We start from the raw sequence: 27,630 nt of genomic DNA, 5'->3' as shown, positions 1-27,630 counted from the left end.
AGACAACTATACTTAATCCAACTGTGTGGTATGAGGAGGTTCAGAACACCTTGTATGTTATTTTTTTGTTGTCTGAGAGGAAAGGCATTTAGGTGATAACTTTATATTTGTTTAGGATTCCTTTTAGGCACATTAGTCCAGAGTTGTTTGTGTTACAGGGTATAAGGCCTCCATATTCTTGTTAGGAAATGATGAGAGGATGCCATTCGCCTGTGCCTTCTTCTATTCCCCCCATTTCACAGACTGTGATTATATCTAAGTAAAAATGAAGTTTCAAATACTCATATATCTGGGTCACCTTTTGTAAATGCTGGTGTATTGTAAAGTAGTGTTTTGTAAGGATATAATTAGAATAGATTTTATTACTGATTGTAGGAGATTTCCAAATAATTTTTTGGAAGTTATTTCCAAGTAGAATCTTGAATGACCTATAGTTTCACGTACTTGAGAACAAAAGAGTAATAAATCTAGAATGGTTCTGTCACTGGTTTAAGTGCACTGCTTTTCCAGTACCTGAAATATACTTTGCTTAGTCTTATCTCTAAAACCTATTGTTCTGTGTCAAATGCTGTATAATAGACCATGGGTTTCTTCCAGCAGTTCTATCCATTCCTTTTCTCATTCATAAGCATTTTCATTTCTTTCCCTATTTTTTTTCCTTTGGCTTTTTTTTTTTTGCATGTCCTTAGGATTCCTGGTCTTAGCCTAGGGACTCTGCATGCACATATATGTCCATATATACAGTGTATACATGTATTCACCCTGTGAGAAGAAGAGTGTGCCTCACTAGCTGAAGCAGAAATGGGGCCTTTCTGGGAGAGAGTGTACAGGTAGAGGCACAAAAGAGAACCAGTGAGGATCATCAGTCGGACATAGGAGGCCAATGACAATACAATTAATGAAAGCAAGTGTTCTTTCAGAGGTGTTATGTAAAATTCCAGTGAACCATATAATTACTTTGCTGCCTTAAATTGTTGATAAATGCCAAACTTTAAGCACAGGAAATGCAGTCACTGTAACAGAGGTGTGACATATTGTGCTGTTTTGTTCATGAGGTATTTTATACAGTAGTCTAGATATAAATCTTAGGTCCTGATTTTAAATGAATTTAAACTTTATATTTCTAGATAGGAATCTGTACTAGCTTAAAATTGATACAAAGAACAAGGGAAATGTTATATACTTTTATATTGCGGAAAACACAATTTATTTCTTAAAGTCTCACTTTCATTTTCTTTGTACATTAGTAGATACAGCATGTTTAGTTTACAGATAACATTTGGTATCCCAGTGTGCACTGTCCTCATCCAGAGATACTCAGTGACTATTAAAGGCCCCATCTGTGGTGGCTATCTGGGTCACTTTACCACCGACAGACAGGGAACTAGGGCATCGTTCTCAGCTCTCCATCTTCTTGAATAGACTCTTGGCACTAATGTCAAAAGGAGAGGTCATGTGCTCTCCTGATGATGGCGGTGACTTTGAGGACAGTCTAAATTGTATCAACTAAAGAAATACAGTTACAAAAACTTACTGCAATGAGTTCAGGTCAACTGCATAGTTGCCACAAGACTGTTCTCACATTAGACACCAGCTGCAAATTTGGGGGTCCCCATTCCCACCTTTACTTCAGACCTGCTGGCTACAAATTCTGGGGTGCCTAAGCAGTCTGTCAGGTTTGATTATTCACCAGAATGACTCTTAGAACTTCTGGAAAGCACTATACTCATGATTACAGTTTTACAATAACAAAAGGAAGAGCTGCATAGGGAAAAATACGGGAGGGACCCAAATAAGAAGCTTCTGGTTGTCCTCTCCCTGTGAACAGTGTTACCTACTGCTGTTTAAGAAGTATGACAATATTTAAAAAGTGTTGCTAGCCAGGGAGGCTCACCTGAGCCTTTGGTGTCCAAAGTTTATACTGTAGTTTAATCACATATTGCTTGTATGGCCGACCTTTAGTCTTCAGCCCCTTTCAGAGGTTCAGGCTAATACATTTAGTCTCCAGTTCCTCTGGAGGTCAGAACTGATGTGACATGTTCCAAAGGCTTCCTCCGATCACATTGTTAGACTCCCTGATGGGTAGACACCTCTGTCAAACAAAGATACGCTTGTCAGGCAGGACATTCTAGGGGCCTAAAGATGTCTCCCAATAGTGGAGGGCAAAGGTCAGACCTCTGTTTTGGTTAAGTGAGTTTTTCAGTAAACACTTATTCAAATAAAGAATATGTTTTTGAATGAGATACATTGTTTTGCAATTGACCATATTGCTCTTTGTTTGAAATTTAAATTATATTTGACAAAAAAATATGATTTCCCCTTTATGTTCAAATTATAAATATATAACCTCTTCCTTGGTTTCTTTTCTCTCTGATTTTTATCCCTTTTCTTGTGACATTCAGACCAGCCACTCTATGCAGTTTAATTTTATTGTTACTGCATTACACTCATGTTCATGGGTGAGTAACCTTTCTATTCTCGTATTCCTTCCAAAAGTGCCTAATATTCTCTCAGACTGGGAGGTCAGGCTCTTCTACCCCTTCATGAAGGAAATATGCAGCTCTGCTGTTTACCAGTTGCATTCTGTATAAGCGTTCTGGAAAGTGTTTAGGAGAGGTTGCCCAGAAAAAAGAAGGTACTTTAAAAACATACTTAAAGAAGCTTGGACTAGGCAATGAGGAGCATTCAGAGATTTTTAGATGTGACTATGACAAAACCAAGTGTTGTAGAGAGTCAGTTCTAGTCGCAGTGAGTAGAAGTCGTGTGGACAGAGGAAGGTAACCTGTAAGCAGAAGGCCAGTCGGGACCCTGTTAGTCTTATCCCCACTGAGGACAGTGAAGGTACTAAGGGATGGTTTGCGAGAAAGTTGTTAACCATGAGAGATGATTCCAGCTTTTAAAAATCTTACACTGTAGTAATCTGTAATGTATTAAGTGAACAGCTTTTAAACTTCTAATTTTTTAAATTTTCATTATACAGAATTTCTTGGGATAGTACATGCCATTTGTTTTCTACCTAACCTATATGTACTGGCTTGTTTTTATTATCCTGTCATATTCGATTTATGCTTATTTAGCACACATTTGTTGAAGTGAGAGCTTACTCTGTGTGAGATTGCTGTAAGAGATGTTGAAGATACAATGATAATAAGATATGATTCCATGTGACCTCAAAGCCCACAGCTCAGATTGGTAGTGAGACAATTAAGCAGGAAAATCCAGTGAGGAAGGGAAGCGCAGGGTGCTAAGAGATTATGTTGAAGCTGCCTATAACCTAGACCAGAGGTTAGGAGATTTCTGGGAAGGTGACACCCTACTTTAGGAGAAACAGTTAAGAAATGGACTGTGGAGCCAGAATGATGTTGGCTTCTCAGTTCCTTAGTATGAGCAACTTCTAAACTTTACCTTTAAGATGAGGATAATAATGGTTCCTACTTCATAAGATTGTTATGAGGCTAAAATGAGTTAATATATGAAGTGTTTAGAATGGTGCCTGGTGTGTATAGTGTTACATGTTTCCCCTCTTCCTTCTCCTCTTCCTGCTCTTCTGATCTTCCCCCCACACCTCTGCACCAAGAATATATAATTAGTACTCAGTAAACATTTGAATAAAACTGTGAATGATAGATGAAATTGTAACTACTTTTCTGTTCCCTCTTGAGTCTTTAAACATGGCTATTTTATGTGTATTTAGGCCTGTATTAGTCAGAAGTCATAAACTGGTAGGCACCAGAAAGTTAAAAAATACTGAGTTTGCTGTAGATGAGGATTCCCTCTCTAGTTAATCATGGTTCTCAGTAGTCGGTTATTTTTTACCAAGTCCTGTTCAGTTTCATGGCCTGGCATTGAGTTTGGGACTTCATACTAGACTCTGACACTAGCTCTTTCAGGATAGAGACTAATTGATCTCTTTTCAATCTCAGTAGGGGTGGCTCTCAGTTATAGGCACTCAGTCAGTCAATGCTTGTTGAATGAAAGAATGATGTCTCAATTAGGGGATTAAAAAGAAAAGTTGGTAATCTGGAAAAAGGTTTACAGTTGTTCCATGAGAATGAGTTGACTTCTACTTTGGGGAATATTGGTAAAAATAAGACAAGAGAAATAATACAGAAGCTGTATTTCCTGGAAAAATTTTGGTTTTAGGTTTTCTAATTTGTCAGGTGGGACTCAATCAGAATTATTATGCTTAATTTTAATTGCAGTAATATGGGTTAATGAAAGAGCCAATGATACTATTTCAGAAACTGTCTTTTGATTACCTAACTTTAATGATAGAGTTGTTCAATCATTATTGGTAAATAATGTAAATCAAATCATTGTTCTTAAAAGAAGATAATGATATTGGCTTTTTGGTGAGCAAGAAGAATGAATTTTGTAGAATGATATACTGATGAGAAGAATGTTTAGGGTATAGAAGCGTGAAATAATCTTAACCTAAAAAGAAGTTAGACTTTGGGAATGAAAAAAAATGAAAAGTAGCATCTAGGTGAGTGGAAATATCCATTTTTAGGAGATTGGTAAAACCTAAACCTTGAATTTTAGGGAAGTTATGAGAGCACATTAAAAAAAGTCAACAGATCTAAGCTCCTATATTGAGTATTCTCAGTCAGTTGAGGTTATGTGGAAATGCCTGCTCAGTGATGTGAGCAGAATAGTCCAGAATTGAAAGGTAGAGATAGTTTATTATTTTCTTGTTTAAGTATTCCCTTACTATTTTCCATTACAGTATTTTCTATACTGTAATGAAACCGATGTTGCTGATTTGCATTCCCAAGTACATTGCAGATTCATTTTCCTCTTCATTGGTAGCCTTAAGCTATTATTTTCTTATTTCTGAAAGGTTCTTTCCTATGCTTTATAACTTTGCAGTTGTTGTTTTGTTTCTCATGTTTCTAATTTCAGGCCCTTTTGCATTATCTTTCTCTGCTTACGCATTTATAATGATTTGGTTCCAACTACTTCCTGCTTCATATATGTATAAAGCAGGAATAAAAAATGAAATGTATGTATTCAGAGTCAAACACCTGGTATAACCTTTGTCACTTCCACCAGTCTTTGGTCAGTGAAAAGTTGTACGCGTTCTGTAGGATATTTCAGATGGTATTCAAGTGATGAGATTATGTTCATAGGTAAATACATTTAAGTTTTGTAAGTAAGACTATGAAATATGATCTTGCTTTATTAAAACCTATTTGATATAGTATATCTGATGTTTTACCTCTTATCTAATTATCTCCTACTTTTGTCTGGTGGCAAATAATCAAGAAAATTATAATTCTGAAAAGGAATGCATTCCAGTTTAGGATAACTCACCACATATTCACTTTAAAGCTTTTCCAGTTTTCCAGTTAAATATTTATTTTTGAAGTAAGATAGCTTTAAAAATTTTTGTTAAAGTGTTTTAAAAACATCTTGGATAATTTAAGTAGAACTGTGTTTTTGAGAAAGATTGACAGGGAGAAATGTCTAATTAGATCATACTTAATGTTTTTACTGTTAAATTGAAATTCAGGTATTATTTAGGCATATTGGCCTAGGCTTATATTATCATTGGGTCCCCTGTATTCCTAATGCTGGCTGGGTTTCTAGGAGTGGCAGGCAGTCAGGAAATACCTACCCAATGAATACAGAATGAAATTTTATTTTTATTGAGATGTTATCCTACAATAAATTATCTAAGAAAAACTTAGGTTAACACTTCTTACACAAGAATACAAGTGCGACTCATAAATAGGTTTTGCTTAAATATAGGCAAGAGAAAAAACAGAATAGCTTAAAAATATAGGCCATCCTCTCTTGGAATGTAATGTCAGAGCAAAAGAATACCAAAGTGAGTTATAAGATAATCTAATATTTAAATTATTAAAATAAGACCTGACTTTTCAAGCCATGCTGTTTTAACTAAGTATACTGAAACTCTTTTTGGCTACTTGTTAACGATGTCTCCTGCCTTGGAGACTGTGCCTGACTTGAGCTCTTCTCTGGAAGACTGCCCATCATCCTTGCTGAGTACAACTTCCCTGTGCTTGGGTTGATCTGTGTATTACCTTGGCTTCTCCATTTCTTTGAAATTTCATCTCAATGACTTTCTTCTGACTTAGTTACTTTCACTTTGGCAACTTATCCCTGGCTGTTATCCGAACTTTAAAATTCTAATCACAATTTTTCCATCTTTAAAAACCATTGAGACACTTTACCAAGACTTTTCATTGACTTTACCATCTAGTGAGCAATGGCTGTGCTTTATTGATGATACCTGGGTCTTAGCCTTAGGCAGAGTTATCCTCTTCAGCGGGCCTGTGATCTCAGCCCTGGCAGCTCCTCCTTGCACCTGTGATTCTTGAATTCTCTAGTTCTCCTTAGTATCTTAAGGTGGAAGTTGATATCATTCATTTGTGACCTTTCTTTTTCTAATTAGTCACTTAGTGCAGTAAATTGGCTTGTAAACATACTTTAGCTGCATCACTCAAACCGCAATCTATTGTGTATTCATTTTTATTCAGTTTGAAATACTTTAAAATTTTCCTTTTCATTTCCTCTTTTATTCATGGGTTATTTAGAAGTGTGTTATTAAATTTCCAAACATTGGGGGATTTTTCCTGATGTCTTTCTCTTGTTGATACTTAATTTCATTGTGGTCAGAGTGCATACTTTGTATGACTTGAAACTATAAATGTGTTGTATGTACTTGGAAAAAGTTTTCTCTGCTGTTGTTGGTAGTGTTGTTATAAATGTCAGCTATGTCACGTTGTTTCAGTATTGTTGTAGACTTCCATATTTTTACTGCTGTTCTGTCTGCTTGTGTTCAATGTCATTGCTAGACATCTTTACCCCTATTTTGTTTTTTTTTTTTCTACTCATCCAATCATTTACTGAGAGAAGAGTCTTAAATTCCCCATGTATAATTGAGGTTTTGTCTTATTTTTCTTAAAGAACACCTGGTCAGGTTTTTTTTAAAATTCACTTAAGGTTTTATTTTTAGGGGCATATACATTTGAGATTGTTAACAGGTCTTTTTTATCTCTAGTAATATTTCTTGTTAAGCTTATCAACTTCAGTTTTCTTTTCATTAGTGTTAAGATTTAACATCCTTTTCTATCCTTGTACTTATAATTCTGATGTAACCTTTCTATACAAAGTGTATGTATTTGTAGACAGCATAAAGTTGGTTCTTGATTTTTCTCCCCCGCAATCTGACAGTCTCTGCCTGTTAATTGGGGCACATGATACCATTTAAATTTAATGTAATTATTAGTAAGGTTCTGATTTAGATCTACCTGGGTTTACATTTGCCCCATATATTTTCATTTTCTTTTGCCCTCTTTTCTTGCCATTATTTGGATTGAGAATTGTTTGATTTCATTATAGTTCCATTTTAGGCTTATTAGGTATATACATCTGTGTTTTACATTTTTGGAGATGTTCTGAAATTTATAGTATATCTCCTTAACCTTTTACAGTTTACCTTTAAATAATATTATACCACTTCATAGTTGGGGTAAGAACCATACAACAATATTATTCTATATCCTTTCATATATTTAGCTTCTAAATGTGTTTTAAACCCCACAATACCTTTTAATATTTTGCTTTAAGTAGTCAGTGATCTTTTAAAGAGAGAAAGGAGGGAACAAATATTTTATATTTATTCTAGTTTTCAGCCATTTCTGATGCTTATTTTTTGTTTAGTTCCTTTTTTTTTTTTTTTTTGGTATCATATTCCTTCTGCTAGAAAACTTTCTTTTAAAATCTCTTGTGTTCTGGCCTGGTAGAAATTCATTTGATCAGATTTTGCCTGCCTGAAAAAAAACCTTTATTGTGCCTCCATTTTTGAAAGGCATTTTCATTTGCTAAAGATTTTGGGTTTACAAATTTCCTATTACTACTTTAGAGGTGACATTCCATTATCTTCTGGCTTATATAATTCATGACAAGGAATCTGCCGTCAATCTTATTTTTGTACTTCTGCATGTAATTTTTTTTCCCTCTTGCTGGGGTTTGACTATGTGTACTTCTCTCCTAAATCCTTTTTCTCTAGGCTGCCATTGGGGTTTTGTGTATGTGCATGCCACTCATGTGTGTTTAATTTTGCAGTAATCCAAAGCATTTTTTCCTCCCAATTGTTTCTTCTGCTTCTCTATTTGTTTCTTTTTCTTAACACACTCCAATTGTAGAGGTGTTCTATGTTTTTATCTCTTAGCTCTTTGATTCTTAGTTCTGTCCCCCCTGCCCTTTCCTTTTTTGTATTTCAGTTGGAAGAAGTGCTACACACTTTTCGTCTTCAAGTTCAGTGATTCTTTCCTTTGCTGTGTCCAGTCTGCTGGTAATCCCATTGATTATTATTCCCATGGATTAACATTTTTTTCTCTGATATTGTGTATTTTATTTCTTTCATTTCCATTTGTCTCCTTTTTATAGTTCTTAATTCTTTGTTGAAATTCCATGTTTGTTCATGTGTTTTTCACCTTTTCCTTTAAAATGTTAAGGTTATTTTAAAATCTTTGATAATTTAAAAATATGGGTCATCTTTGTGTCTTGTTCTTTTGTCTGCCCTTCTTATTGAATGTAGTTAATTTTTTTCTGGCATTTTGTATGTGGGATAGTTTTTTAATCGGATGCTGGACAGTCATTTTTTTTCTGTGTGAACAATAAAGAGGTGAGGTAAATATGTTTATGCTTAGTAATGGACATACCTCTTCTTACTTCACTTTATTAAGAGGCTTCATTTGGAGGAGGGGGTGTTAGTGGTTGAATCAATCTGTCATGTATTTTAGATGGGTTTGTGTTGCTAAATAGTTCTTGTCAGTGCTCCAAAGACTTCAGATTCTTTTGGCTCATAACTGTTGGTACCTGAGCTTGTTATTGAGAGGCCTGGAGTTATAAAACAGTTTCTTCCAAATGTGAGTCAGTTAATATGTGTCATCTTTCTTTGGAGGGAATTGGGATTCAGTTCACCTGGTTGCCCAGAGACCTCAGCTCTCTAATGGCCTTAACAAAAGTTATGGTTTTATAGATTATTTGCATTTTTATTACTGTCAGATTAGAAGCAACATTCTCTTGCCACTTTTTACAGTAAATGACAGTGAAGCTTTCCCTTAAACCAGCCTTTTAAAGATTACTTTAAGGGGGTTAGGCACTTTCAAGATTGTGACTTTAGACCTATAGAATGAATAAGGGGAGCAATCTTTCCTAACGTTATTCCGTTGGTACTTGAGCTTGAAATAACATCTGCAGTGATAGTCTCATGTCTAATTTGAAGTATGTTATAACTCAGAGACAGGACTGAAAATAATGGAAATGCATTAAATGATTTAAATATTGGCTCTAATGATGAAGACATTGGTGCACTGAAGATAACCATAACAAGTTTGGATAAATTTTCTTTCCAGAATTGTGAATGGGAGACAAAAATATTTTTAACTTAACATACTATTTTACATACATGACCTCAAATGTGAACAAATAAATCAGTTAATGATAATTTATACAATATTAATAAAATTCCTGAAAAACCTCTTTTCACTTCCAGTAAATTTATCTTCCTTTTCATGAGCCTATTCTTATAATACAGGCTACAATACATTCAGAGTCTGTGTTAAATGATGATTGGAGGAACTTTATATTTAGGAAGTTGCAGAAATCTTTGGGGCATTTGTTTCAAAGAGTCAAAAAAGACTCTTTTTAGTTACTTCCTTATTTTTAAAGTCGGATTTAAATTTGTTTTGCATGATTTTACTTTTTTTAAGTGTCTGACTTGAAGCTATTTACATCTCTGATGGCCTCAGTTTTCTTTTCTGGCAAATTAAATAATACAAAACTAAAAATACTTATTAGTTGTGTGTTTTGAATGATATATGTTAAGAACTAAGTACAACACTTTATAGTAGTTCCTTACTGTTTGATAGGTAATATTGTAAATGCTGATGTGTTAACATGTTGTCTGGAATAATCAATAAGGAGTAAAACGAGTAAAAACAAGGAGTATCTCTTGCTTTGACCCAAGAAGTTTCATAGTCCCTTAAATTCTCTTACTCATAAAAAGTTAGAGTGAAATAAAAAATAAAGAAACCGTTTCATTTCTGCAACAGGTATATAGAATCTTGCCAATTCTATATGTTATGTTGTTATTTTATACATACCTTATATCCAGGGATGGCCCTTTATATGAGTTTGAGAAGTTTGGTCTAAGAATGAAAAAGCTTCCTTTACTTGGTATAGATGATGCAAAAGGAGAACAAATTCTTTTAACCTTTAACAAATCTTTTCAAAAGAGATATTTATGGTATTTGGTTTTCATTGCAGCATTCCTCAGCAGCATTTGTGTTACGAATTTAGCAAATTACTTTTTCTTACATGATGGGGTATAAGAAGGATCAAGACTATACATTTTTGTCTTGTTTGAACCATTACCCATCATTAATTCATGGATATTTAAAATAGAATACAAAGGTCTTACAAATACACACACACACACACACACACACACACACACACACACACGTATGTATATTTCCCAGTATGAGCATGAGTTCCAAAGTATTTTTCTTCTGGGGTGAATATATCACATATATGAAACAAAGGCTTTAGTTTTGCATTATTTCCCAAATTTCCAGCAAGAATAGAGGCTGGTGTTTTAGACACTTTGATGCTTAGGGTTTATATTTTTTCTCTGTTGAAAGGAATTTCTAAGAAATCAGTATTTTAAATCCATATTGAATTCTTTGGCCAATTTCTTCCTCAGTTAGCTAGATCATTTAAACCTATGAGTCAATTGGAGGCAAATGTGTAAGTCTCAGACCTGTTCTGAAATTTCTGCCCATTTGGCTAAACTCTGGATAATATGGCTCTAAGAGGCTCAGTTTGCTAGCTATGCAGTTTCTTAGTGTTGTAATAAGAGGAAAAGGCAAAATAAGAAAGAAAGCATCAAGAGCATTACAGTTTCTAAAAACGATTATGGTAAAATATACCATTAACATAAAATTGACCATTTTAGCCATTTTTCAGCATACAGTTTAGTGGTATTAAGGATATTCACACTGTTGTGCAACCATCACCACTATCCATCTACACATCTTTTTCATCTTCCCAGATTGAAACTCTGTACCCATTAAGCACTAACCCCTTTGTCTTCCCTCTCCCAAGCCTCTTTAAGTTCTGTTCCTGTGAATTTGACAGCTTTAAGGAAATGTAAACATTCAAACTTCAGTTGGTCTACTTAAAATAGTTAGAAACTAGGGTTGCTCTTATTTTTCCTTCCAGAACTTCCCTAAATTTAGAGAAATTACAGATTTTGAAGAATGAAATGGCCGAGAAAATGTATTTTATACTGTGTATCCTTGTAATGAAATTCTCTGCTTGAACAAATATAAAAAAGACAATAAAACAAAAAGTAGGACAGAAAAGAAAGGTTAAAAATTCTCTGCTTCAGAGTTTGGGGAAGACACAGATAATATACTTTTGGACTGCAATTCCCATGTCTGAGCTAGCTTATGGTTACAAATTCCTAGGGGATCTCTCCCATGCGCCCGGCCTCCATCTGTCCCCAAGCAAGTTTCTCTGCTGTCTCCTTTTTTTGTGTATGTTTATTTTTTATTCCCTTTATTTATTATTTCCCAGAGTTTTACTTGCACTTTGCTTTTGGCCTCCGCATCTCCCTTCCTTTAGTGCTGGCTCAGAAGTGCATTTAAAAAATATGTTTTAATATTTTATCCATCATTTTGGTTGTTGCAGTTATGACTGTTATTCAAGTTATTCAAGATATCTAGCCTGCCATGGAATAAAAGTCTTTGTATATTAAAAAAAACACACGCTGGACTAACCTAGATCCCTCTGGATCATCCATCTCCCCCATTTTGTATTTCATGTTTTAAAGCTTATGTATTAAGAAGCTTTTATAAAGCTTACAGAAAATCAAAATACTTTTTAAGTAATTATTGTATTGGTTATTGTGTTTCTGAAACTGTGTATTTATTTTATAGCTACTTGAAGGAAATTTTGCCAAAGAAGTCAGTCATGAAATGGATGGACTTATTTTTCAGCCTATTGGAGTAAGTTCATATGTGTGTTGTATATACACATGTACACATGAGCATGTATATATAAAGCATGTTTTCCTCAGACATATTTACTTAGGATTGATTACTGCTGTGATCTACTTTTTCTTAAAATGAATTGTTCATTGTATAATACTTTATACTAAATTTGTATATAATAGTAAAATGAACAGTAGTTTGCTTTTCACTCAGCTTCAGAAATAAACATTTTGATTATTATGTTTCAAGGCAGTCAGTCTTTTAATATAATTAGTTTTCTTGTAATTCTTGCAAAATGAATATTTATGTTTCCTTACTGGAAATCTGCCAGTAACATTACATAAATGCTGTTTCTTTCTGTAGCCCAATATGCTTTTAAATATTAATATTTCTAAAATTTCATTTTGCTGTGGATGAGTAAAATTGAGAGTTATCAATACTTAAAGAAAAATACAATTCCATGTGATGAATATTTATTCCATGTCAAGTTTCTGAAACTCACTGAACAACTTTTCACCAACTTAATGGCCAAATCATATATTTGGAGTAAGTTACGGTTTGCTCTACAGCAGGGTAACTCAGCGTCAGCACCACTGATGTTATTGACTGGATACTTCTTTGTGTGGGGAGCTGTCCTGTGCATGCAGGGTGTTCAGCAGCATGTTGGTCTGTACTACTGGATGCTAGTATTACTTCTCCTTCTCTTCAGTGACAACTAAAAATATGTGCATTCACTACCTAATTTAGGAGAGCAGGATCGCCCTCACTTGAGGACCGGTGCTCTGTAGGGCAATGTTTTGCAAAATTTGGCCTATGGACAAGGAATATTAGTACCACCCAGAAAGCTGTTATAAGTGCAACTCACCCCAGACCTACTGATCGGAAACTGTGGGAATGAAGCCTAGCCGTTTGTGCTTTAACAAGTTCTCCAAGTGACTCAGATACATAAAGTATAAGAATATCTGCTCTATAGAAAAGTGTTGTCTTTCATATATTATACCTCATCGTGTGTTGCATTTGCTGTTGTTAACTGTATTCTTAGAAGTTAGAGTATGAGCTAGTTATGAAGTTCTGGAGAACATCAGACTAGGTACTTGGAGAAAAGGGAAGAGCACTAATATTTTTGAACACTTTATATTAAACACTTATTATATATGCTTTATAAATATTATAAAATTCTGCTGTTGTGCAAATTTAGATATAATGTGATATATGATTGGTTTCTGTCTTCCTCCCAGGCCCCTTTACTAAACAAACAGAGGAAAAATTTTTGGTGGTCAAGGGAGGAGAAGATGGAGGAGAGTTGGGAGCTGGGGATAAAAATAGTAGAAAATGCTATCTCAGGAAGAGGGAAGTTAGGTATTTGAGTTCTAGTATTTTCCAGGCCTGATCTCCCTAGATAGAAAGAAATAAACTCTAAATATAATAGTAACTGTAATAAATTTCATTGTTAAACTTATTGTTCAGACCCATGCATGTATGAGATTTTGGTATATGAAGAGAAGTAGCTTGATAAATAAGTGAGTCTGGGATGTCTAGTATAGTCAGTTGGCTTATTAGTCTGTTACGATTCTAGTAACCACACTTGTTATTACAATGACTTTGTAATTCATATCTGGTAAGGCAAGTCATCCTGTTCTTTGCCGGGATTTTCTTAAATATTTGTAGACATTTCGTTTAACATAAAGATGTCAGAATCAGTTTGTCACATTACCGAAAAATTTTTGTTAGGAATTTAATTGGAATTGCTTTGAATTTAGATTAATTTGGAGAAAATTGGGATTTTTGCCACATTAGACTGTCTTCTCAATGAATAAGTTACAGCTCTTTTCAGGTATTTTTCTACTGTCTAATTAAATTTAAATTTTTCATTATTGTTAGTCTAATTTCTAGATACTAGTTTCCATTTTTATAGCAAATGGTGTCTTTTCAAATATGGTACTTCTAATATATTGACTTATTTTATTATTCAACACTTTTGCTGAACACTCTTAGTTCTAATTGTCTAATTTTACATATTGGCCAGGACCTCTAGTACTGGCTTAAACATCGACTCATTGGATGGTGGAGAGGGGAACATTTATACATAATTCTCAAAGGGAATGTGGCTGAATTTTCTCCATTAAATGTGTTTTTGGTAGATTCCTGTTAGATACTTTTTATCATGTTAAGAAATTTTTGTTCCTGTTCTTACAAAGGTTTTTTTAATCAATCATAGAGAGGTTTTGGATATTAATAAATGTCTCTTCTATATTTATTGAGATTATCATGTCATTTTCCTTTTTATGACATTCTTGTAGTAAACTACAATGGTTTTGTCATGTCGACCCATCCTTGCATTCTGAGATAAATACTTTTTGATCTTAATATATATAATGTTTTTATATAACTTTGGATTTGGGTGTAATTGTTTCTTGAGGATTTTTGCCACCTGTTTCCTACAATGATTTTTCTCTAAGAAAGAAAATATATACTGCTTGACTCAGATGTGAACAATATTTGTGTCACCACTGAAATACAAATACTGAATATTCATTTGACCAAGTATGTGATACAATTGCAATGGGGTGACAAGAGACAGAGAGGGTGAGAGGGGGCGTGGGTGGGGTAGGAGAGCTCAGTCCTGTTCTTCAACAGTAGAAAGTAAGCAGATCACATAGAAACAGAAAAAAAAACCCCAAAAAACAGAAAAAGCAGCATAAATAGATTTTGTAGAAATAGGGAGGGGGAAAAAGCCCACAGCTAAAACAACAAAAAATGCTTACCTCCTAAGAGACACTTTGGGTGTGGGGAAAGGTAGAAGAAATTGCTCCATTTTTCAGTATAAGCCATAATATTCAAATTAAGTTTTTAAATTATAGGGATGTATTATTATACATTACTTGGAACTTATATAATTTGTTCCATAATATTAGTGAAATTCTGATGAGTTCATAGATTGACCCAATTTTTGTGCATTTGCTGTTCTCGTTACTATACTATGTTGGTGAAGACTGGTATTTCTAAGTTGTCCCTGCTAGCCTGATGGTATAAAGGACATGGAGAAGTCGTCGCTTGGTTTCTTCCCTGTCCACTCGGCCTGAACATTTAGACCTAAAGCTCTCTGGGCAGCACTCACACATACGCCTACCTACACATCAATAAGCCCTTCCTCTGTCATTACTTTTAGACTAGCTTGGTTAGAGCAATTTCTGGCCTGACACAACCTTGTCTAGAATTAAATCTTTCCCATGACACTCTGGGTCCTGGTCACCAATCCATACCTTTCCCTTCCCTGTCATGGAGCTTTTCCAGTTCTCTGATGCCAATTGATCTCATTCTGAGGAATGTAAAACAGTTTGGCTTTAGTGAGATCTTGGATTCTTGTACATGCTCAGTCTTCCCCCTGCTCTCCATTCCATGGGACTTATGGGGCAGTAGTTTGCTTTTGTAAAGCCCAAAGTAGTTCTTTTCTCTCTCTTTTCTTGAGCAGTTGTTTTAATTGCCAAATGTCTTTAGAACTGTGACAGATTGTTTACATGGTTATGACTTAGAAGTCAGAGACTTTCCAGTGGGTTAGAATTGTCTCTGGTTAAGATAAGCCACTAAATATCTCCTTGTTTCTCCAGTTCTTCATCTGTAAAATGTACAAGATATAATAGTTTAGTTCTGAAATTCTGTGGTCATATGATGATCAATGTATGAGAAAAGAAATCGATATTTAAGAATTCCTTCTTCCTCCCAGTATCTGCGAAAATGTGAAAGAATTTTTCACAGGAGAGAGGAAAAGAACCCTCTTAGTTTACTTTCTTAAAAAAATCTATTCCTTAAGTGGAAATTTAGGCTGTTGCAGTAGATAAGATAGATTTCTTATAAAGTTTATTACTATCACTATTACATGACTGTATTTCTACTAATATTTTTCTCCTGCCATCATTTCAATAGAATTTTCCCTTTTAAACATTTTTCCTCCTAAATAATTAAGATTATATGGTAATAGAATGGTTCTAAAAGGGTCACATTTTGTTCATGAGTAGACATTATCAGTTCTTATTTATTTAGCATAACAGATTCTTTGATTACTATTTCTACAAAAGACTTGTTTCATTAGAAAAAATGTTTCACAACTGCCTACTTTGTTAATAGCTTAATTGGTAGTACAGCACTATACTGTAATAGTTACTTGTCGTTGGCTAATCCTTTTCATTTTTGCATGAAATTTTAATTTCAGTCATACTTTCTTGATATGTATCATTTGTAGCTATAATTTCTAATGGTCATTTTCTATCTACTTTCTTATTTCTTGCAAGTACACCTCACCATAACTCTGATAACTCTCTTAGTTTTTACCACTAATACGTACCTTTCAGAGTGTTTGCACTTTGCCCTTTACTGGGACTTCACTGTTGATTGATAGAATGGCGTTTGATTGTAAGAAGGATGTGGTGGTCTTAATCACATGTCCACCCATTCTGTTTAAGTCAGGAGTTCTTTGCGTTCCTACTGTAGTTGTGTTAAATCTTCCAAAGAGTATCTGAGTCTACAATATCTTCACTCTGCCATCCAGAATAGGATCCAATTTAGCATGAATCCATTCAGGGTAAGCAGGAGGTGGTTTCTCACTCATATGCACCATTTCCTTATCTGCAGCTCTGTACCCCTTGTAGTTTTTTCATTATTTTTCTTTTACAATTTCAGTCTGATTTTTCTGTTCTTATTTACTGTGTGCTCAGTTGGGGCCAGCAACACAGGAGTGGTCTGATGGATTTCCTCTGCAAATTTAGGATTTACCAAACCACAGGTGAAGTTGTACTTAAGTTCTACACAGGATTATGACTTTTCTACCTTTAAAAAAAAATGAAAATGTAAGTTTCTATTAAATTGGTGAACTTGAATGATATTATCAAACACTGTATTTATGATACTCTGCTAAAGAAAGCAGAATTTAATATAATATTTTTCTAATAATTCATGACTCTTATGATTTCTCTTTATGGTTTTCAGAGAAGGAAACTTAAGTTTTTTCTTTCACCTAATTCTTTGGGATTGAACCACTGTGGTCATATATTATCATCAAGTTCCTTTTTTTACTTTTTAAAATGGTATGACTTTTTAATTATTGCTCTTACACATTCATGGGAAAGACCTTAATTTTCCTTTTTCAACTTATCTAAATTTTCTGTATAAGGAGGTAAGAAAACAGTAGGTTACAGCAGGTGCAGCTTACGGTGGTGGGAGGAGACGTGATAGACGGCCCAGGGGCAGGGCATTAAGTAACATTGCATCACACAATGAGACATTGAATCCCATTCCAGTTTTTATTCATTCTCTCTATTTATAAGGACAAAGTCTGTTTACTTTTAGTTTTTAATATCTAATACTTGCTAATCTTTCCCTTTTCAAACAAGTGAGTTTACAAGGCAACATATCTACTGGAGTTTAGTATCATTGACTCATTTCCATCATATCTTCTTTTAAGACTACTTATTACTTAGGGTGAGTGATACCATTTTCTGTATATGCTATGAATGGTATACCATTTGATATCAATATCTCTTGATTATCTTTGGGGGCCATTTTTCAGCCTACCACAGTTACCTAGCTTGATATGCCATGACCATCGAATTGTTGTAGACAATACCCAGTAACTTTTGGTTCTGTACTTGTAAGATTTGTAAGTTACGTCCCTTCATTAGACTTTCTATTAAAAGCCAGTTCTGAATGAGGAGTTTAGGACTCAATCAGACCAAGACTTTTTTAATGTAAAATTTGCTAACATTTCTAAATGTCCCTTCTGGCAAAGTCTAAAACCCTGATGAACTCAGCTTTAATAATTAAGTTCAGACAGGGTAAGTGATATGCTCTTATGACAAAATTATATTGGAGGTTATTATTTATTTTTTAAAATAATAAAAAGTTATTTTTTATCATGGTGAAATATGTATACATTTTTTATCCCTTATTTTTAAGTTGGAGAATATACAAATGTTAGAATCTGTAGTTTTCTTTCTCTGGAATTCTTCAGCCAATCCAGAGGCCAAGCCTCCAGTCACTTACTTGGTGGCATTTGCCTGACTGTCAGCATTCTTGGAGCAGAGAAGGTAAGGGGGAGAGCCCACTCTTCACTAGGCAAACTCCCCCTTCACTCTCTGCATTCCAGTTCTCCTTTTCTGTTACACTTCAGTCTTCTGGACTGGAATTTCTGTCCTTCAGTTTTTCCACAGAGCAAACATGTTTCCTGCCTTTTGCCTCAGGTGGGGAGGGAACCCAGAGGTTTAAATGCTCCTTTTACAGTTTTTCAGCCAGTCTCCTTGTACTCAGTACCATGCCTCCCTTTCTCCCCTTGCAAGCTTCTCAGCGGGCTGTTCCTTGTAGTACCTAATCATCCTAGGTCCTGCCTGCCCAGCGCCGTCTGGATTGCTTCGCATTGGTATCCTTCTCTGCATTCACTTAGAACTCAGGTTTCTTTACTCTATTAACTTCTCCATCTACTTTATATCAAAAAATGTACTGACATGTTTTCTGCTGTTGTCTTCTCTCTTATTTTTCCTTTTTTGTTGATATCTCTTTTCTGTAACTCCCATTTCAGTGAGGTTTCAAATCAATGTGGATGTAAAATGCAGGTGTTTAATCTACCATGTTTATCAGAAAATCCCTCCAATGTCTCACAGTGTGGTGTTGCATCTGTTGGCTCAAGGGAGCCAGTTCAAATAAGTGAAGAAAGGGGCTGTTTTGAGTGACCAGCCTAGCAATCCGAGTGAGTCTGCAGAAAACAGAGAAGTAGTCATGGTCAGGGGTAGGCAAAGCTTGATTTTTTAACCTGCAATCAATTTTCTGATAACACAGAAATATTCCAAAGGCAAATGAATAGCGAGAGATGAAGAGGATTCCTGGTGCATCTACTTGTTCCTGGTGAAAAAATTCTTAGGCCTACATTTATTGAGTGCTAGTTATTTAAAACTTAGCAAGAAGTTATTTCTGCTCCATTACATTAATTATAGTGAGTGAGTTAAGTTGAATAAGAGGTAGAACATGTTACTACTCCTAAAAAGAAAAAAGAAAGAGAATGTTTGAATCTTGGCAAAATATTGAAGAATAGTGATAAAGATACTATATTAAAGTGATGATTCTATTGAGATACCCCAAACACCAGCTTAAAAGATAGTTCATTTATCTTTTGATTTAATGTTTTATTTTTCAGAGAGATAATCTTGTAACTCATCTAGGACTGCACATACTTTATTACTTTTAATAAGAAAAAGAGATAGCAAAATTAATCAATGGTATATTCAGGAAAATAAAGCTTAGGATATGTCTTTGTGTTCATAAAGGAATGTACCAGTATATGATATTTACTAAAACACAGAGCAGTCATGAATTATCATGAAAGCTTCAGTTGAAACAAAGTAGATTAAATTGCATTTACATAATTATAGAAAATTGGATCTGAAAAAGTACTTCCAAGAGTATCTACCCAATGGTTTCAAAATACTAATTTCCAGAGTTCTAGTTTTCTGAACTGGCTCATGGAACCACATAGAGGGATAGGTTACTAGGTAAATATTGTGTTTACATGACAGCAGTCCTAATCTCTTTCTTTTACATATTGTACTTCAAAATAAGGTTGTCTTTTAAAAAAGGCTTCACCTAATTAAATTATAGTTGAGTCAACTGCTTTTTTGAAAGGTCACCAATGATCTTCCTTCATTGCAAAATCAAGATGATTTTTCAGCCCCTTTTTGCTTGTTCCTCTAAGGAGTAGTTTATCCAGCTGTCTACTCTTCTACACTCCTGTCTTCCGTGGCTTCTGTGACACCACATGCTCCTGATTCCTTCTAGTCTTCTGCCATTTTTTCTCAGTCTCATTCACGATTTTCGAGTTTCTAAAAGCTCACTTTCCTGGACCTTCATTCTGTCTCATGCTCTGCTTTTACCCTACGAATCTCATCCACACCAATGGCTTTAGTTATCTCTTGTCAGCCTGAGATTCAGAATTTTGATTTCTGTTTAGGCTCCAGACTTGTTTATCTAATTGCCGACCCTGATAGCGCCTTTTAAATTTCTCAGAAATTCCAGAATCTCAGTATATTTTAAGGCCAAATCCATCTCTACTCCCAAAACAATCAAACAAGCTAATATACAAACTATACAAATCGTTCCTTTCCTAGTATTTCCTACTTTAGTTACTTAAATGAGAAATCTAGATGTCGTCACCTTTGATACTTTCTCCTCTTTCATCCCTCCAATCCATATGCAAGTGTTGCTTTTTCTCCTAAATCTCATAAATTATGCCCCTTTCTTTCCATAACCAATGCCACAACTCTAATCTGACTTGTCATTCATTGCCTCTTGCTAGGACTTCTGCAGTGGCACCCAGACTGGTCCTGCAATGACTGCTTTGTTTCTTTCCAGTCTTAGATTCCTGCTGTATCTGATCAGTCTTTCTTAATCTCCAGTAATGTCCCTTTGTTTTCAGGTTAAAGACCAAAATTAGAGTTGAAGTGAGGCAACTCTCTTCTTTATTACATGCTGATTTTTGGTTTCTTCATGTGTTTTGCTGTTGATGCAAAAGTAACTAATGTTATGTTTTTATTTAAAGGTGACTTAATTATATTACTTTATTCACAGCTTTAAAAAATGTGAAGTGTAAGGTACACTTCACAAAATATTTAAATATTTTGAGAAAAATGGCTATTTTCTTCAAAGAAAAAGATTGGCTCTATTTCAATATAAACTACATGCTTTCTAAAGCTTAAAGTTCAAACTTTGATCAAACTGAAGTAATCATTTTTAAAAAGAAGCATTTTCGAATTGAGTTTTCCACCTAGTTATTAGTCTATACCATAAACTAATTAAGTTTCATTAGACTTTAAGATATAAGATGTTCAGTTTTACAATTTCACTGACATTTTAATTTTCTAATCTTTTGTGGTTTGTTATCTAAAAGTGAATTTTTGTGGTATTTAATTTTTTTTATTGCAGTATCATTGATATACAATAAACATTTATTTACTAGCTTTTACTAGAAGATTTTAATGATTTATGTAGCATAGTAAATTTTTATTTGTGTCAATAACTGATTAATTTCTAACTCAAAAAATCATATTTGATTTTACTTTTGTCAGAGACACATGTTTCTAGATAAGAAGTTTTGAGCCATTAATAATCTATCGCTGACATAAAAACAGAATTGCATATAATGAATTGCAAAACAGAGGTAATAATAAAAATCTTGAAATTATTTTCTTAAAAAAAAAGACTTTTCTTGTTTTACCTACCAACTATATTGTGATTAGTAAAACATAATTGTTTCTATATTTAATCTAGTTTATTTACTCTCAAGCAGTAGTATACTTTCATTACTATCTTGATTTTCTATAGCGTGGGTCAGCTTGATTTTATGTCTCAGACATTAGTCACTTTGCACATAAATTGAGTCAGCTTTGATTTTAATATTGGTTTTCTTGTGAAATATTAATGTTTTTATTAAATCTTCACTACTGTCAGTATATTGAATGTTATGGATAGATTATAAAATGAAAATTGGAATTAATCTCAGGCCTTGTCTTGAAGTACATGACGTCTTAGAGTGGTTCTCCTCTGTAGCAGAGATGATGTTGCCATGGTGAGGGCTTCTGTTGCCATGGCATTTGCTTGCATATTTTGATAGGTCTTCATTTGAAGAAGGGCTCTGTTTCCTGGCAGACTGGGAAAGTGTCATTCTATCTTTTCCCCAAGTGTGTTATTTTTTACTGAAAAATATAATAATTTCCAAGGAATTGCAACAGTGAAGTGCCAAGAAAGAAAATACACCTTGATAATTTTTTTCCTTGTTCAACTTTTAGAACATAGCAAATTCTTAACTTACTGAGTGTAAGGAAAAAAAAGGAGGAGAACATCATTTTTCTGGTTTTCTTAAATAAAATACTGTTTTTCTATTGAATTTTGTTGACAAATAGCAGAAGATGAATAGTTTGTAATCAGTCTCAGCTGGATATGGATATATAATGTTACTGTACAACTAAAAGACATTGCTAATGAAGACTTAATGGTGGCAGAGAAAGGGGATATAAATGTAAATGAAGACTTCACAAAAATGAAAGAATCAGTGAATTCCAACAGGGTAAATACATAAAGTACAAAATCTGTTTTCATATTCATACTATTAAACACAATGAATTAGGGGTAGTTCTTTTTTACTGATAACCTGTTTAATGTTGAAACAAAAACAATTCATTTTTTAAAATTGTGTTTTACAGTGATATAGCTTTAGTTTTAATTTTTAACTGGATAATACAGAAATTTTAACATGTAGTAAAAAAAAATTCAAAGAAGAAAATCTTCCCATACTTTTCCCTTCCCTCAGTTCTCTAGTTTTTAACTTATCTTTTCATAGTTGCTTTATGCATTTATAAGCAAATACAAATATATTCATACATTCTTATTCTCACCCACTTTTCAAGATAACATTTTTTTTTATGCTTTGCCTTTCAGAATTTATTCTGCCCTATTTTTTAATATGTATTTTGTTAGTGCTCTAATTTTAGCATCTGAGGACATTATTGGAATCAGCAAAAGATATCAGCTTACGGCAGTTCAGAATTTTAGAAGGAAATACTTAAAAGCATATATTTTGTCAATTGAGAATAAAAAATAGATTTTCCTTTTGATGTTGAAGTGTGATAACTTTAGTGGCTCTTTCTACCGGCAGACCAATTCATTTTGTACAAGCTACAAACTGAGATATTTTATAATGGGTACATATTTAGACAAGGTGCTGCTTCTGCCTCAGACTGTTTCTTCTTTTTTATATTACTCCCATTCATCCTTTGAATATCAGATTAGGTTTAGCTAATTTGACTGTGACTCCCCTGTGCTGCCACACACTCTTGATGACCCCTGAGCATTTAACACCACGTGGTGATTCCATTTTAAGAATCCTTATTTCCCTAACTAGACGATAAGTTCCATGAAGGCAGAGACAATATCTGTCTCATTCCCAGTGGTATTTTTAGTACCTATAACGTAGTGGGTTCTTAGAGGATGAATATGAAGTACCATGTTTTATAGGTGTGCATTCCGAATGCGGGTCAGTTCCTCAGGTTCTCTCTACTTTCTCACAGAGTGAATATAACGCTCTGCTTAAATTGCACTTCCTCTGGGGAGCTTCTCTTGATCTTTTTGACTTTGTGTTTTATTCCCTGTTACATGCTGTCATAGCACTGTGAACTGCACATTTCATAAAACTACTAACAGCCTACTGTAATTGCTTGTTTTTCTGAAATCTCTTCATCTCTCTGGCCTCCAGTACAGAGGTTGACACAGACCTACTAGTGGATCAATAGAATGCATCCTTCAGCCCAGTGCTTCTCAACCGGGGGCATTTTAGTCCCCAGATGACGTTTGACAATGTCTGGAGACATTTTTGATTATCATGCTAAGAGTGGGCAGGGGTCAAGGATGCTGCTAACGCTTCTATTGTGCATAGGATATCCTGGCCCTCAAAGACTTATCTGGATTAGTGGTGAAGATTTGGAAGTGATTTTCATTGCAGGTATATCTGGAAGTTCGAGGAGTGGGTTTCATGTAGTGAATAACAGTAAGAAAAAGGCAGACAATAGATACTTAAAATGTATTGTTTGCAATTGATTCTGATGTTGAAATTCACACCAAACGACTGTTCAGTGGACACAGTTTTTGAAAACCACTGAATAATTGTTCAGTGTTATATTTCTCTGTTGGTTTAAATGAAGCAGAATAAGTCTCTGAAGTAATATATATTGATTTTTCCACTCCTTGTCTGCCTGCCATGCCCTGTTGTATTATACTTGTATCTGTATGTGTTTTCTTGTTTTCTGTTTTGTTGTGTCTTTCAGGGTTCTGTGTGTGTGTGTATATATATTCCCATACCGGTAATGTGGCATACAGTTATTTTTATTTTGAAGTTTTTGAGAACTTTTGTGCTTCCTGAGATGACTGGGGATCCTTAGAGTTGTTTTCAAGGCAGTTGATGTGATTATTAGTGATTTGTGATTAATGATATTAAATCAGTAATCTACAGAGAAATTGAATTGCTATGCTAAACTGAAATTTTGACAGGAGGGCAAAATTACTCCCATTTCTTTTTTAACTTGAATTATCTACTGTCCAGTTGAAAGAACCAGCTTTCCTACCAGTACCAGGAGCATAGGAAGTTTTCTTAGTGATCCCAGGTATTGCAGATTAGCAAAAAAGAGGTTAATGTAGTTTATGTGTAAAGTAATAGGCTATAGATGTTACTTGTATCTAGAGTTTGATCTGAATAAATACACTTCTATTTGCATTTATTTAGAGAGCACTTTTATTTAGATTTCTGTCTACCAGAGAGGAGAAACTTTGTGAGAATCTGCAAGCTCTTAATATTAATAGAATTTTATACCAGGTGACAGTAGCCCTGGATGTTAAGTTGTCACTTAATATCTCTCTATATCCACAAGAACAGCATAGAGTAGTAAGCCAACTTAGTTGCAGAAAACTTGAGCAAACTTCCCCCTCAATTCAAATATGTGCCTGGTTCCATTGCCTAGAACTTTGTAGTAACCTAACTGTTCTTAAAAATTCAGTTCATGCATTTTTCTTATTCAAGAAAACTTCCTTTATCCCAAACCCCTGATTTTGTTTCTTCATTACACTTGTTAGCACCTCTCGTTTCTGTTCATTTTAGCACCTGTGTAATCTCTCCGTAGATTAGATCAAAAGCCCCATGTCGTTGAGCTCACTCTCGTGTTAGTCTTCATGTCTTCTCCAGCTAGTATGGGACTGGGCACGTAGTAGGTACTTAGTGTTGAATGAGTGATTTTTCCTCCATACAGGGTATTTTTATGTCTTGTTCTGAGCAATAGATATTTACTATTTGCTTCTCTGTGAAAAAGTGGACAAAGGATATAATTGAGTCACTAAGTCTAGAGTTGTTTAATCTTCTTATTGGTAGCTTTACCCATGAGGATTTCTTCTGTTTTCTTCCAAACTAAATGCTAGAAAAACAACAAAAATAAAACCAACATTTTGGTAAGGCCAGCAATCTTTCTTAGCTTTAGTATGTGATCGTTGTGAAGAAGGCGTTATGTCTCATGTTTCAGTATAGAGCCTGGTGGAATATGTGTTATGATAATGTAACTGCTTATGTTTTACCAGTGGAAATTGTAGAGTAGCATAGGGCCACAAAGCATTAAAAATAACTCTGGTCTAGATATCCTGTTTTAGGCAAATAAAATACTATTACTGCATTTTTACAGGGAGGAGAGAGAAAGCCCACTTTGAACTTGTTTAAAATCATGAAGTTATAGTTAGTAGAAACAAGAACTAAATGCCTTGTCCTGTTTTCTGTTATTACTCCCAGCTTCCTTGACGTAAGAGTTTCTCAGCCTTGGTGCAGCTGACATTTTGGGGTGGTTGGTTGTGGGCTGCTGCTTTGGGCGCTGTAGGCTGTTCAGACACGTCCTGGCCTCTATCCACTAGATGGCAGCAGCGCTCCCCACCAACAGTGCGACAACCCCGAGCTCAGGCGTTGCCAAGTAGCTCCAGGACTTGGAGGGTGGCGGCAAAATCTCTTAGTTGAGAACCACTGCTTTATTCAACAAAATGTATCACTTATGCCTCCATTTCATTTTCTATTTTAGTTTTAAAGACTTCTCTTTGGCACATGGCCGTCGTCTGCCTCTAAGTCAGTTTCTGCTCTCATTTGGTAAATGCTTTCCTAAACATCTTACATTGTGCCCTGACATTTGCATCTACATGTTTTCTTTAAGATGATAATGGATATCTCAGGTTATATTGGCAATTCTTTTCAGACATAATCTATCCTCAGTATTTTATTTGACAGCTCCCCTGGTAAAACCAGATTTACTTCTGTAGAACTAAGTATTATATGTTATCAGTTAAATATGGCTTTGATAATTATTTTAGTCTAGATACATGTGTTGAACTTAATGAAAGGATGTTTTTATATCCTTGTTTATAATTCAGCAAGATTCTGTATTTCAGGTTTGATTACTCATAAATAATTATTTTTAAAAGGCTTAAGTTCTGGTATTATGTAATATCTTTGTCCTTCTTATGGTACGGATCCTGAAAAAAGGATTTTTTTGATAATGAATGATATGCAAATCATTTATGAATATTGTTAAATTACTTCATGTTCTAAAATATTCTATTTAAAAATAAATTTAATTGTACTTGAGACTAATATAGTGTAATGTTTTAAAATTTTGCAATTCATTATTTTTATTACTTATCAAGTTTTTTGAGCATATAACTAGGTGTTTTTTAGGCATGTAATTAGACATGATTTTTGCTGAAGTAGAATTTACATTCTAATAGGTATTTACATATATTTTACTCATGGGATCTAGTCATTGAATTTATATTCTGTAATTGAGAACTACAGTATTCTAAAAATACAGTTTTCTAAAATTTTTCTCTTATGTATCCATTAACTTTAATAAAGGTGCTTTGAAACTTCCAATAATATCAAGTCTAGTATTTCAAATTAATATAAATGGTTTGGTGTGCAGTGAGATGAAGAATAACTTTAAATTTCTGAATTATTGCTCTATTAAAACAGAAGAGTTAGTACATGCTCTTTCTTGTTAGACAAGACTATTGATTTCCAGAGGGAAGGATGTGAACAATATTTAATAGGTGTTACACAGATACTATTGTATATTAAAATTCTTGTTAGAATTTGTCAGGTATCTATTACGAAATTTTTTTAGATTTTTTTGTATAGACTGTACAAATTAATAAACTTTATAGTCATTAAACTATACAGTCATTAAACTTCCCTAAATTTAGTAATTTAGAGTATTGTTGGTTTAGTGGTTCAATAGTTACAGTCATATAAGTAAATAGGGAACAAAAATAAATGATGGTTTGTCTGTAAGTACAGTGTTACTGTGGCAGAGGTTGTGACTGGGGTCAGGATGGGATGCTAACCCTCCTTTCTCCCCTTACTTTTTTATCCCTTACTGTAGTGAACCATTCTTACTAAAGAGTGTCTGTGACATTTCTCAGATACGTTTTATTAGAAAAAAGACTAAATTTTATTAGATTCTTCTTATTAATGGGCTGACAACTGGAAAATTTTGCAGTTTTAGCGTTTATAGAACAATTCATGTTCAGTTAAGTTTACAGAGATTTATTTGTGATTATTTTGAAGGATATATGTTACCTAAATGAATCTCTCAGGGCAAATAAATGGACAAAAGTTCCACTGAAATATTATGTATTTGATTTATATTCATTCATGTTAAACACAAGATATGAGGAAAAAGAGCATATATTATGTTCTTAAACTCGCTACAGATAAAGTATCTTTCCTATCAACTCCAGTGATTTATCTTTCTAAGCAAAACTTAAGTTATACTAAATTTGTAATTTTGTGGACTTCTGTTTGAAATAAGTGATCTTGTGACTAGGATTTTTACAGTTTTTCTCAAACTTATAGAAATCTGTTAGAATGCAATTTGACTTGTATATTTAAAAAAGTATTAGTACTGAGGACACTTAGCAGTTTTTCCTTCCTGACTATCTTTCTCATGACATGAGTCTTCTCTCCATATGCTCCTGCTGAACAGCATTC

At 34.1% G+C, this 27,630-nt stretch overlaps 1 protein-coding gene across 3 annotated transcripts in view; it reads left to right on the top strand.

Moving 5' to 3' along the window:
- Positions 1 to 27,630, top strand: part of RNGTT (RNA guanylyltransferase and 5'-phosphatase) — a 264,552-nt gene that overhangs the window by 130,350 nt on the left and 106,572 nt on the right. For 2 of the 3 annotated variants that reach the window (XM_036912191.2, XM_036912189.2), the window contains one exon: positions 11,979 to 12,047. The exons of the other annotated variant lie outside the window; for it this stretch is intronic. In XM_036912191.2, the coding sequence (XP_036768086.2) occupies positions 11,979 to 12,047 (69 nt within the window). The remainder of the gene's footprint in view (positions 1 to 11,978; positions 12,048 to 27,630) is intronic. 3 annotated transcript variants of the gene reach the window in all.

The sequence above is a fragment of the Manis pentadactyla genome, chromosome 12, assembly GCF_030020395.1.
Source record: "Manis pentadactyla isolate mManPen7 chromosome 12, mManPen7.hap1, whole genome shotgun sequence".
Lineage (NCBI taxonomy): Eukaryota > Metazoa > Chordata > Mammalia > Pholidota > Manidae > Manis > Manis pentadactyla.
The sequence above is the reverse complement of the archived record's forward strand: the minus strand, read 5'-3'. Positions and strand labels throughout refer to the sequence as shown.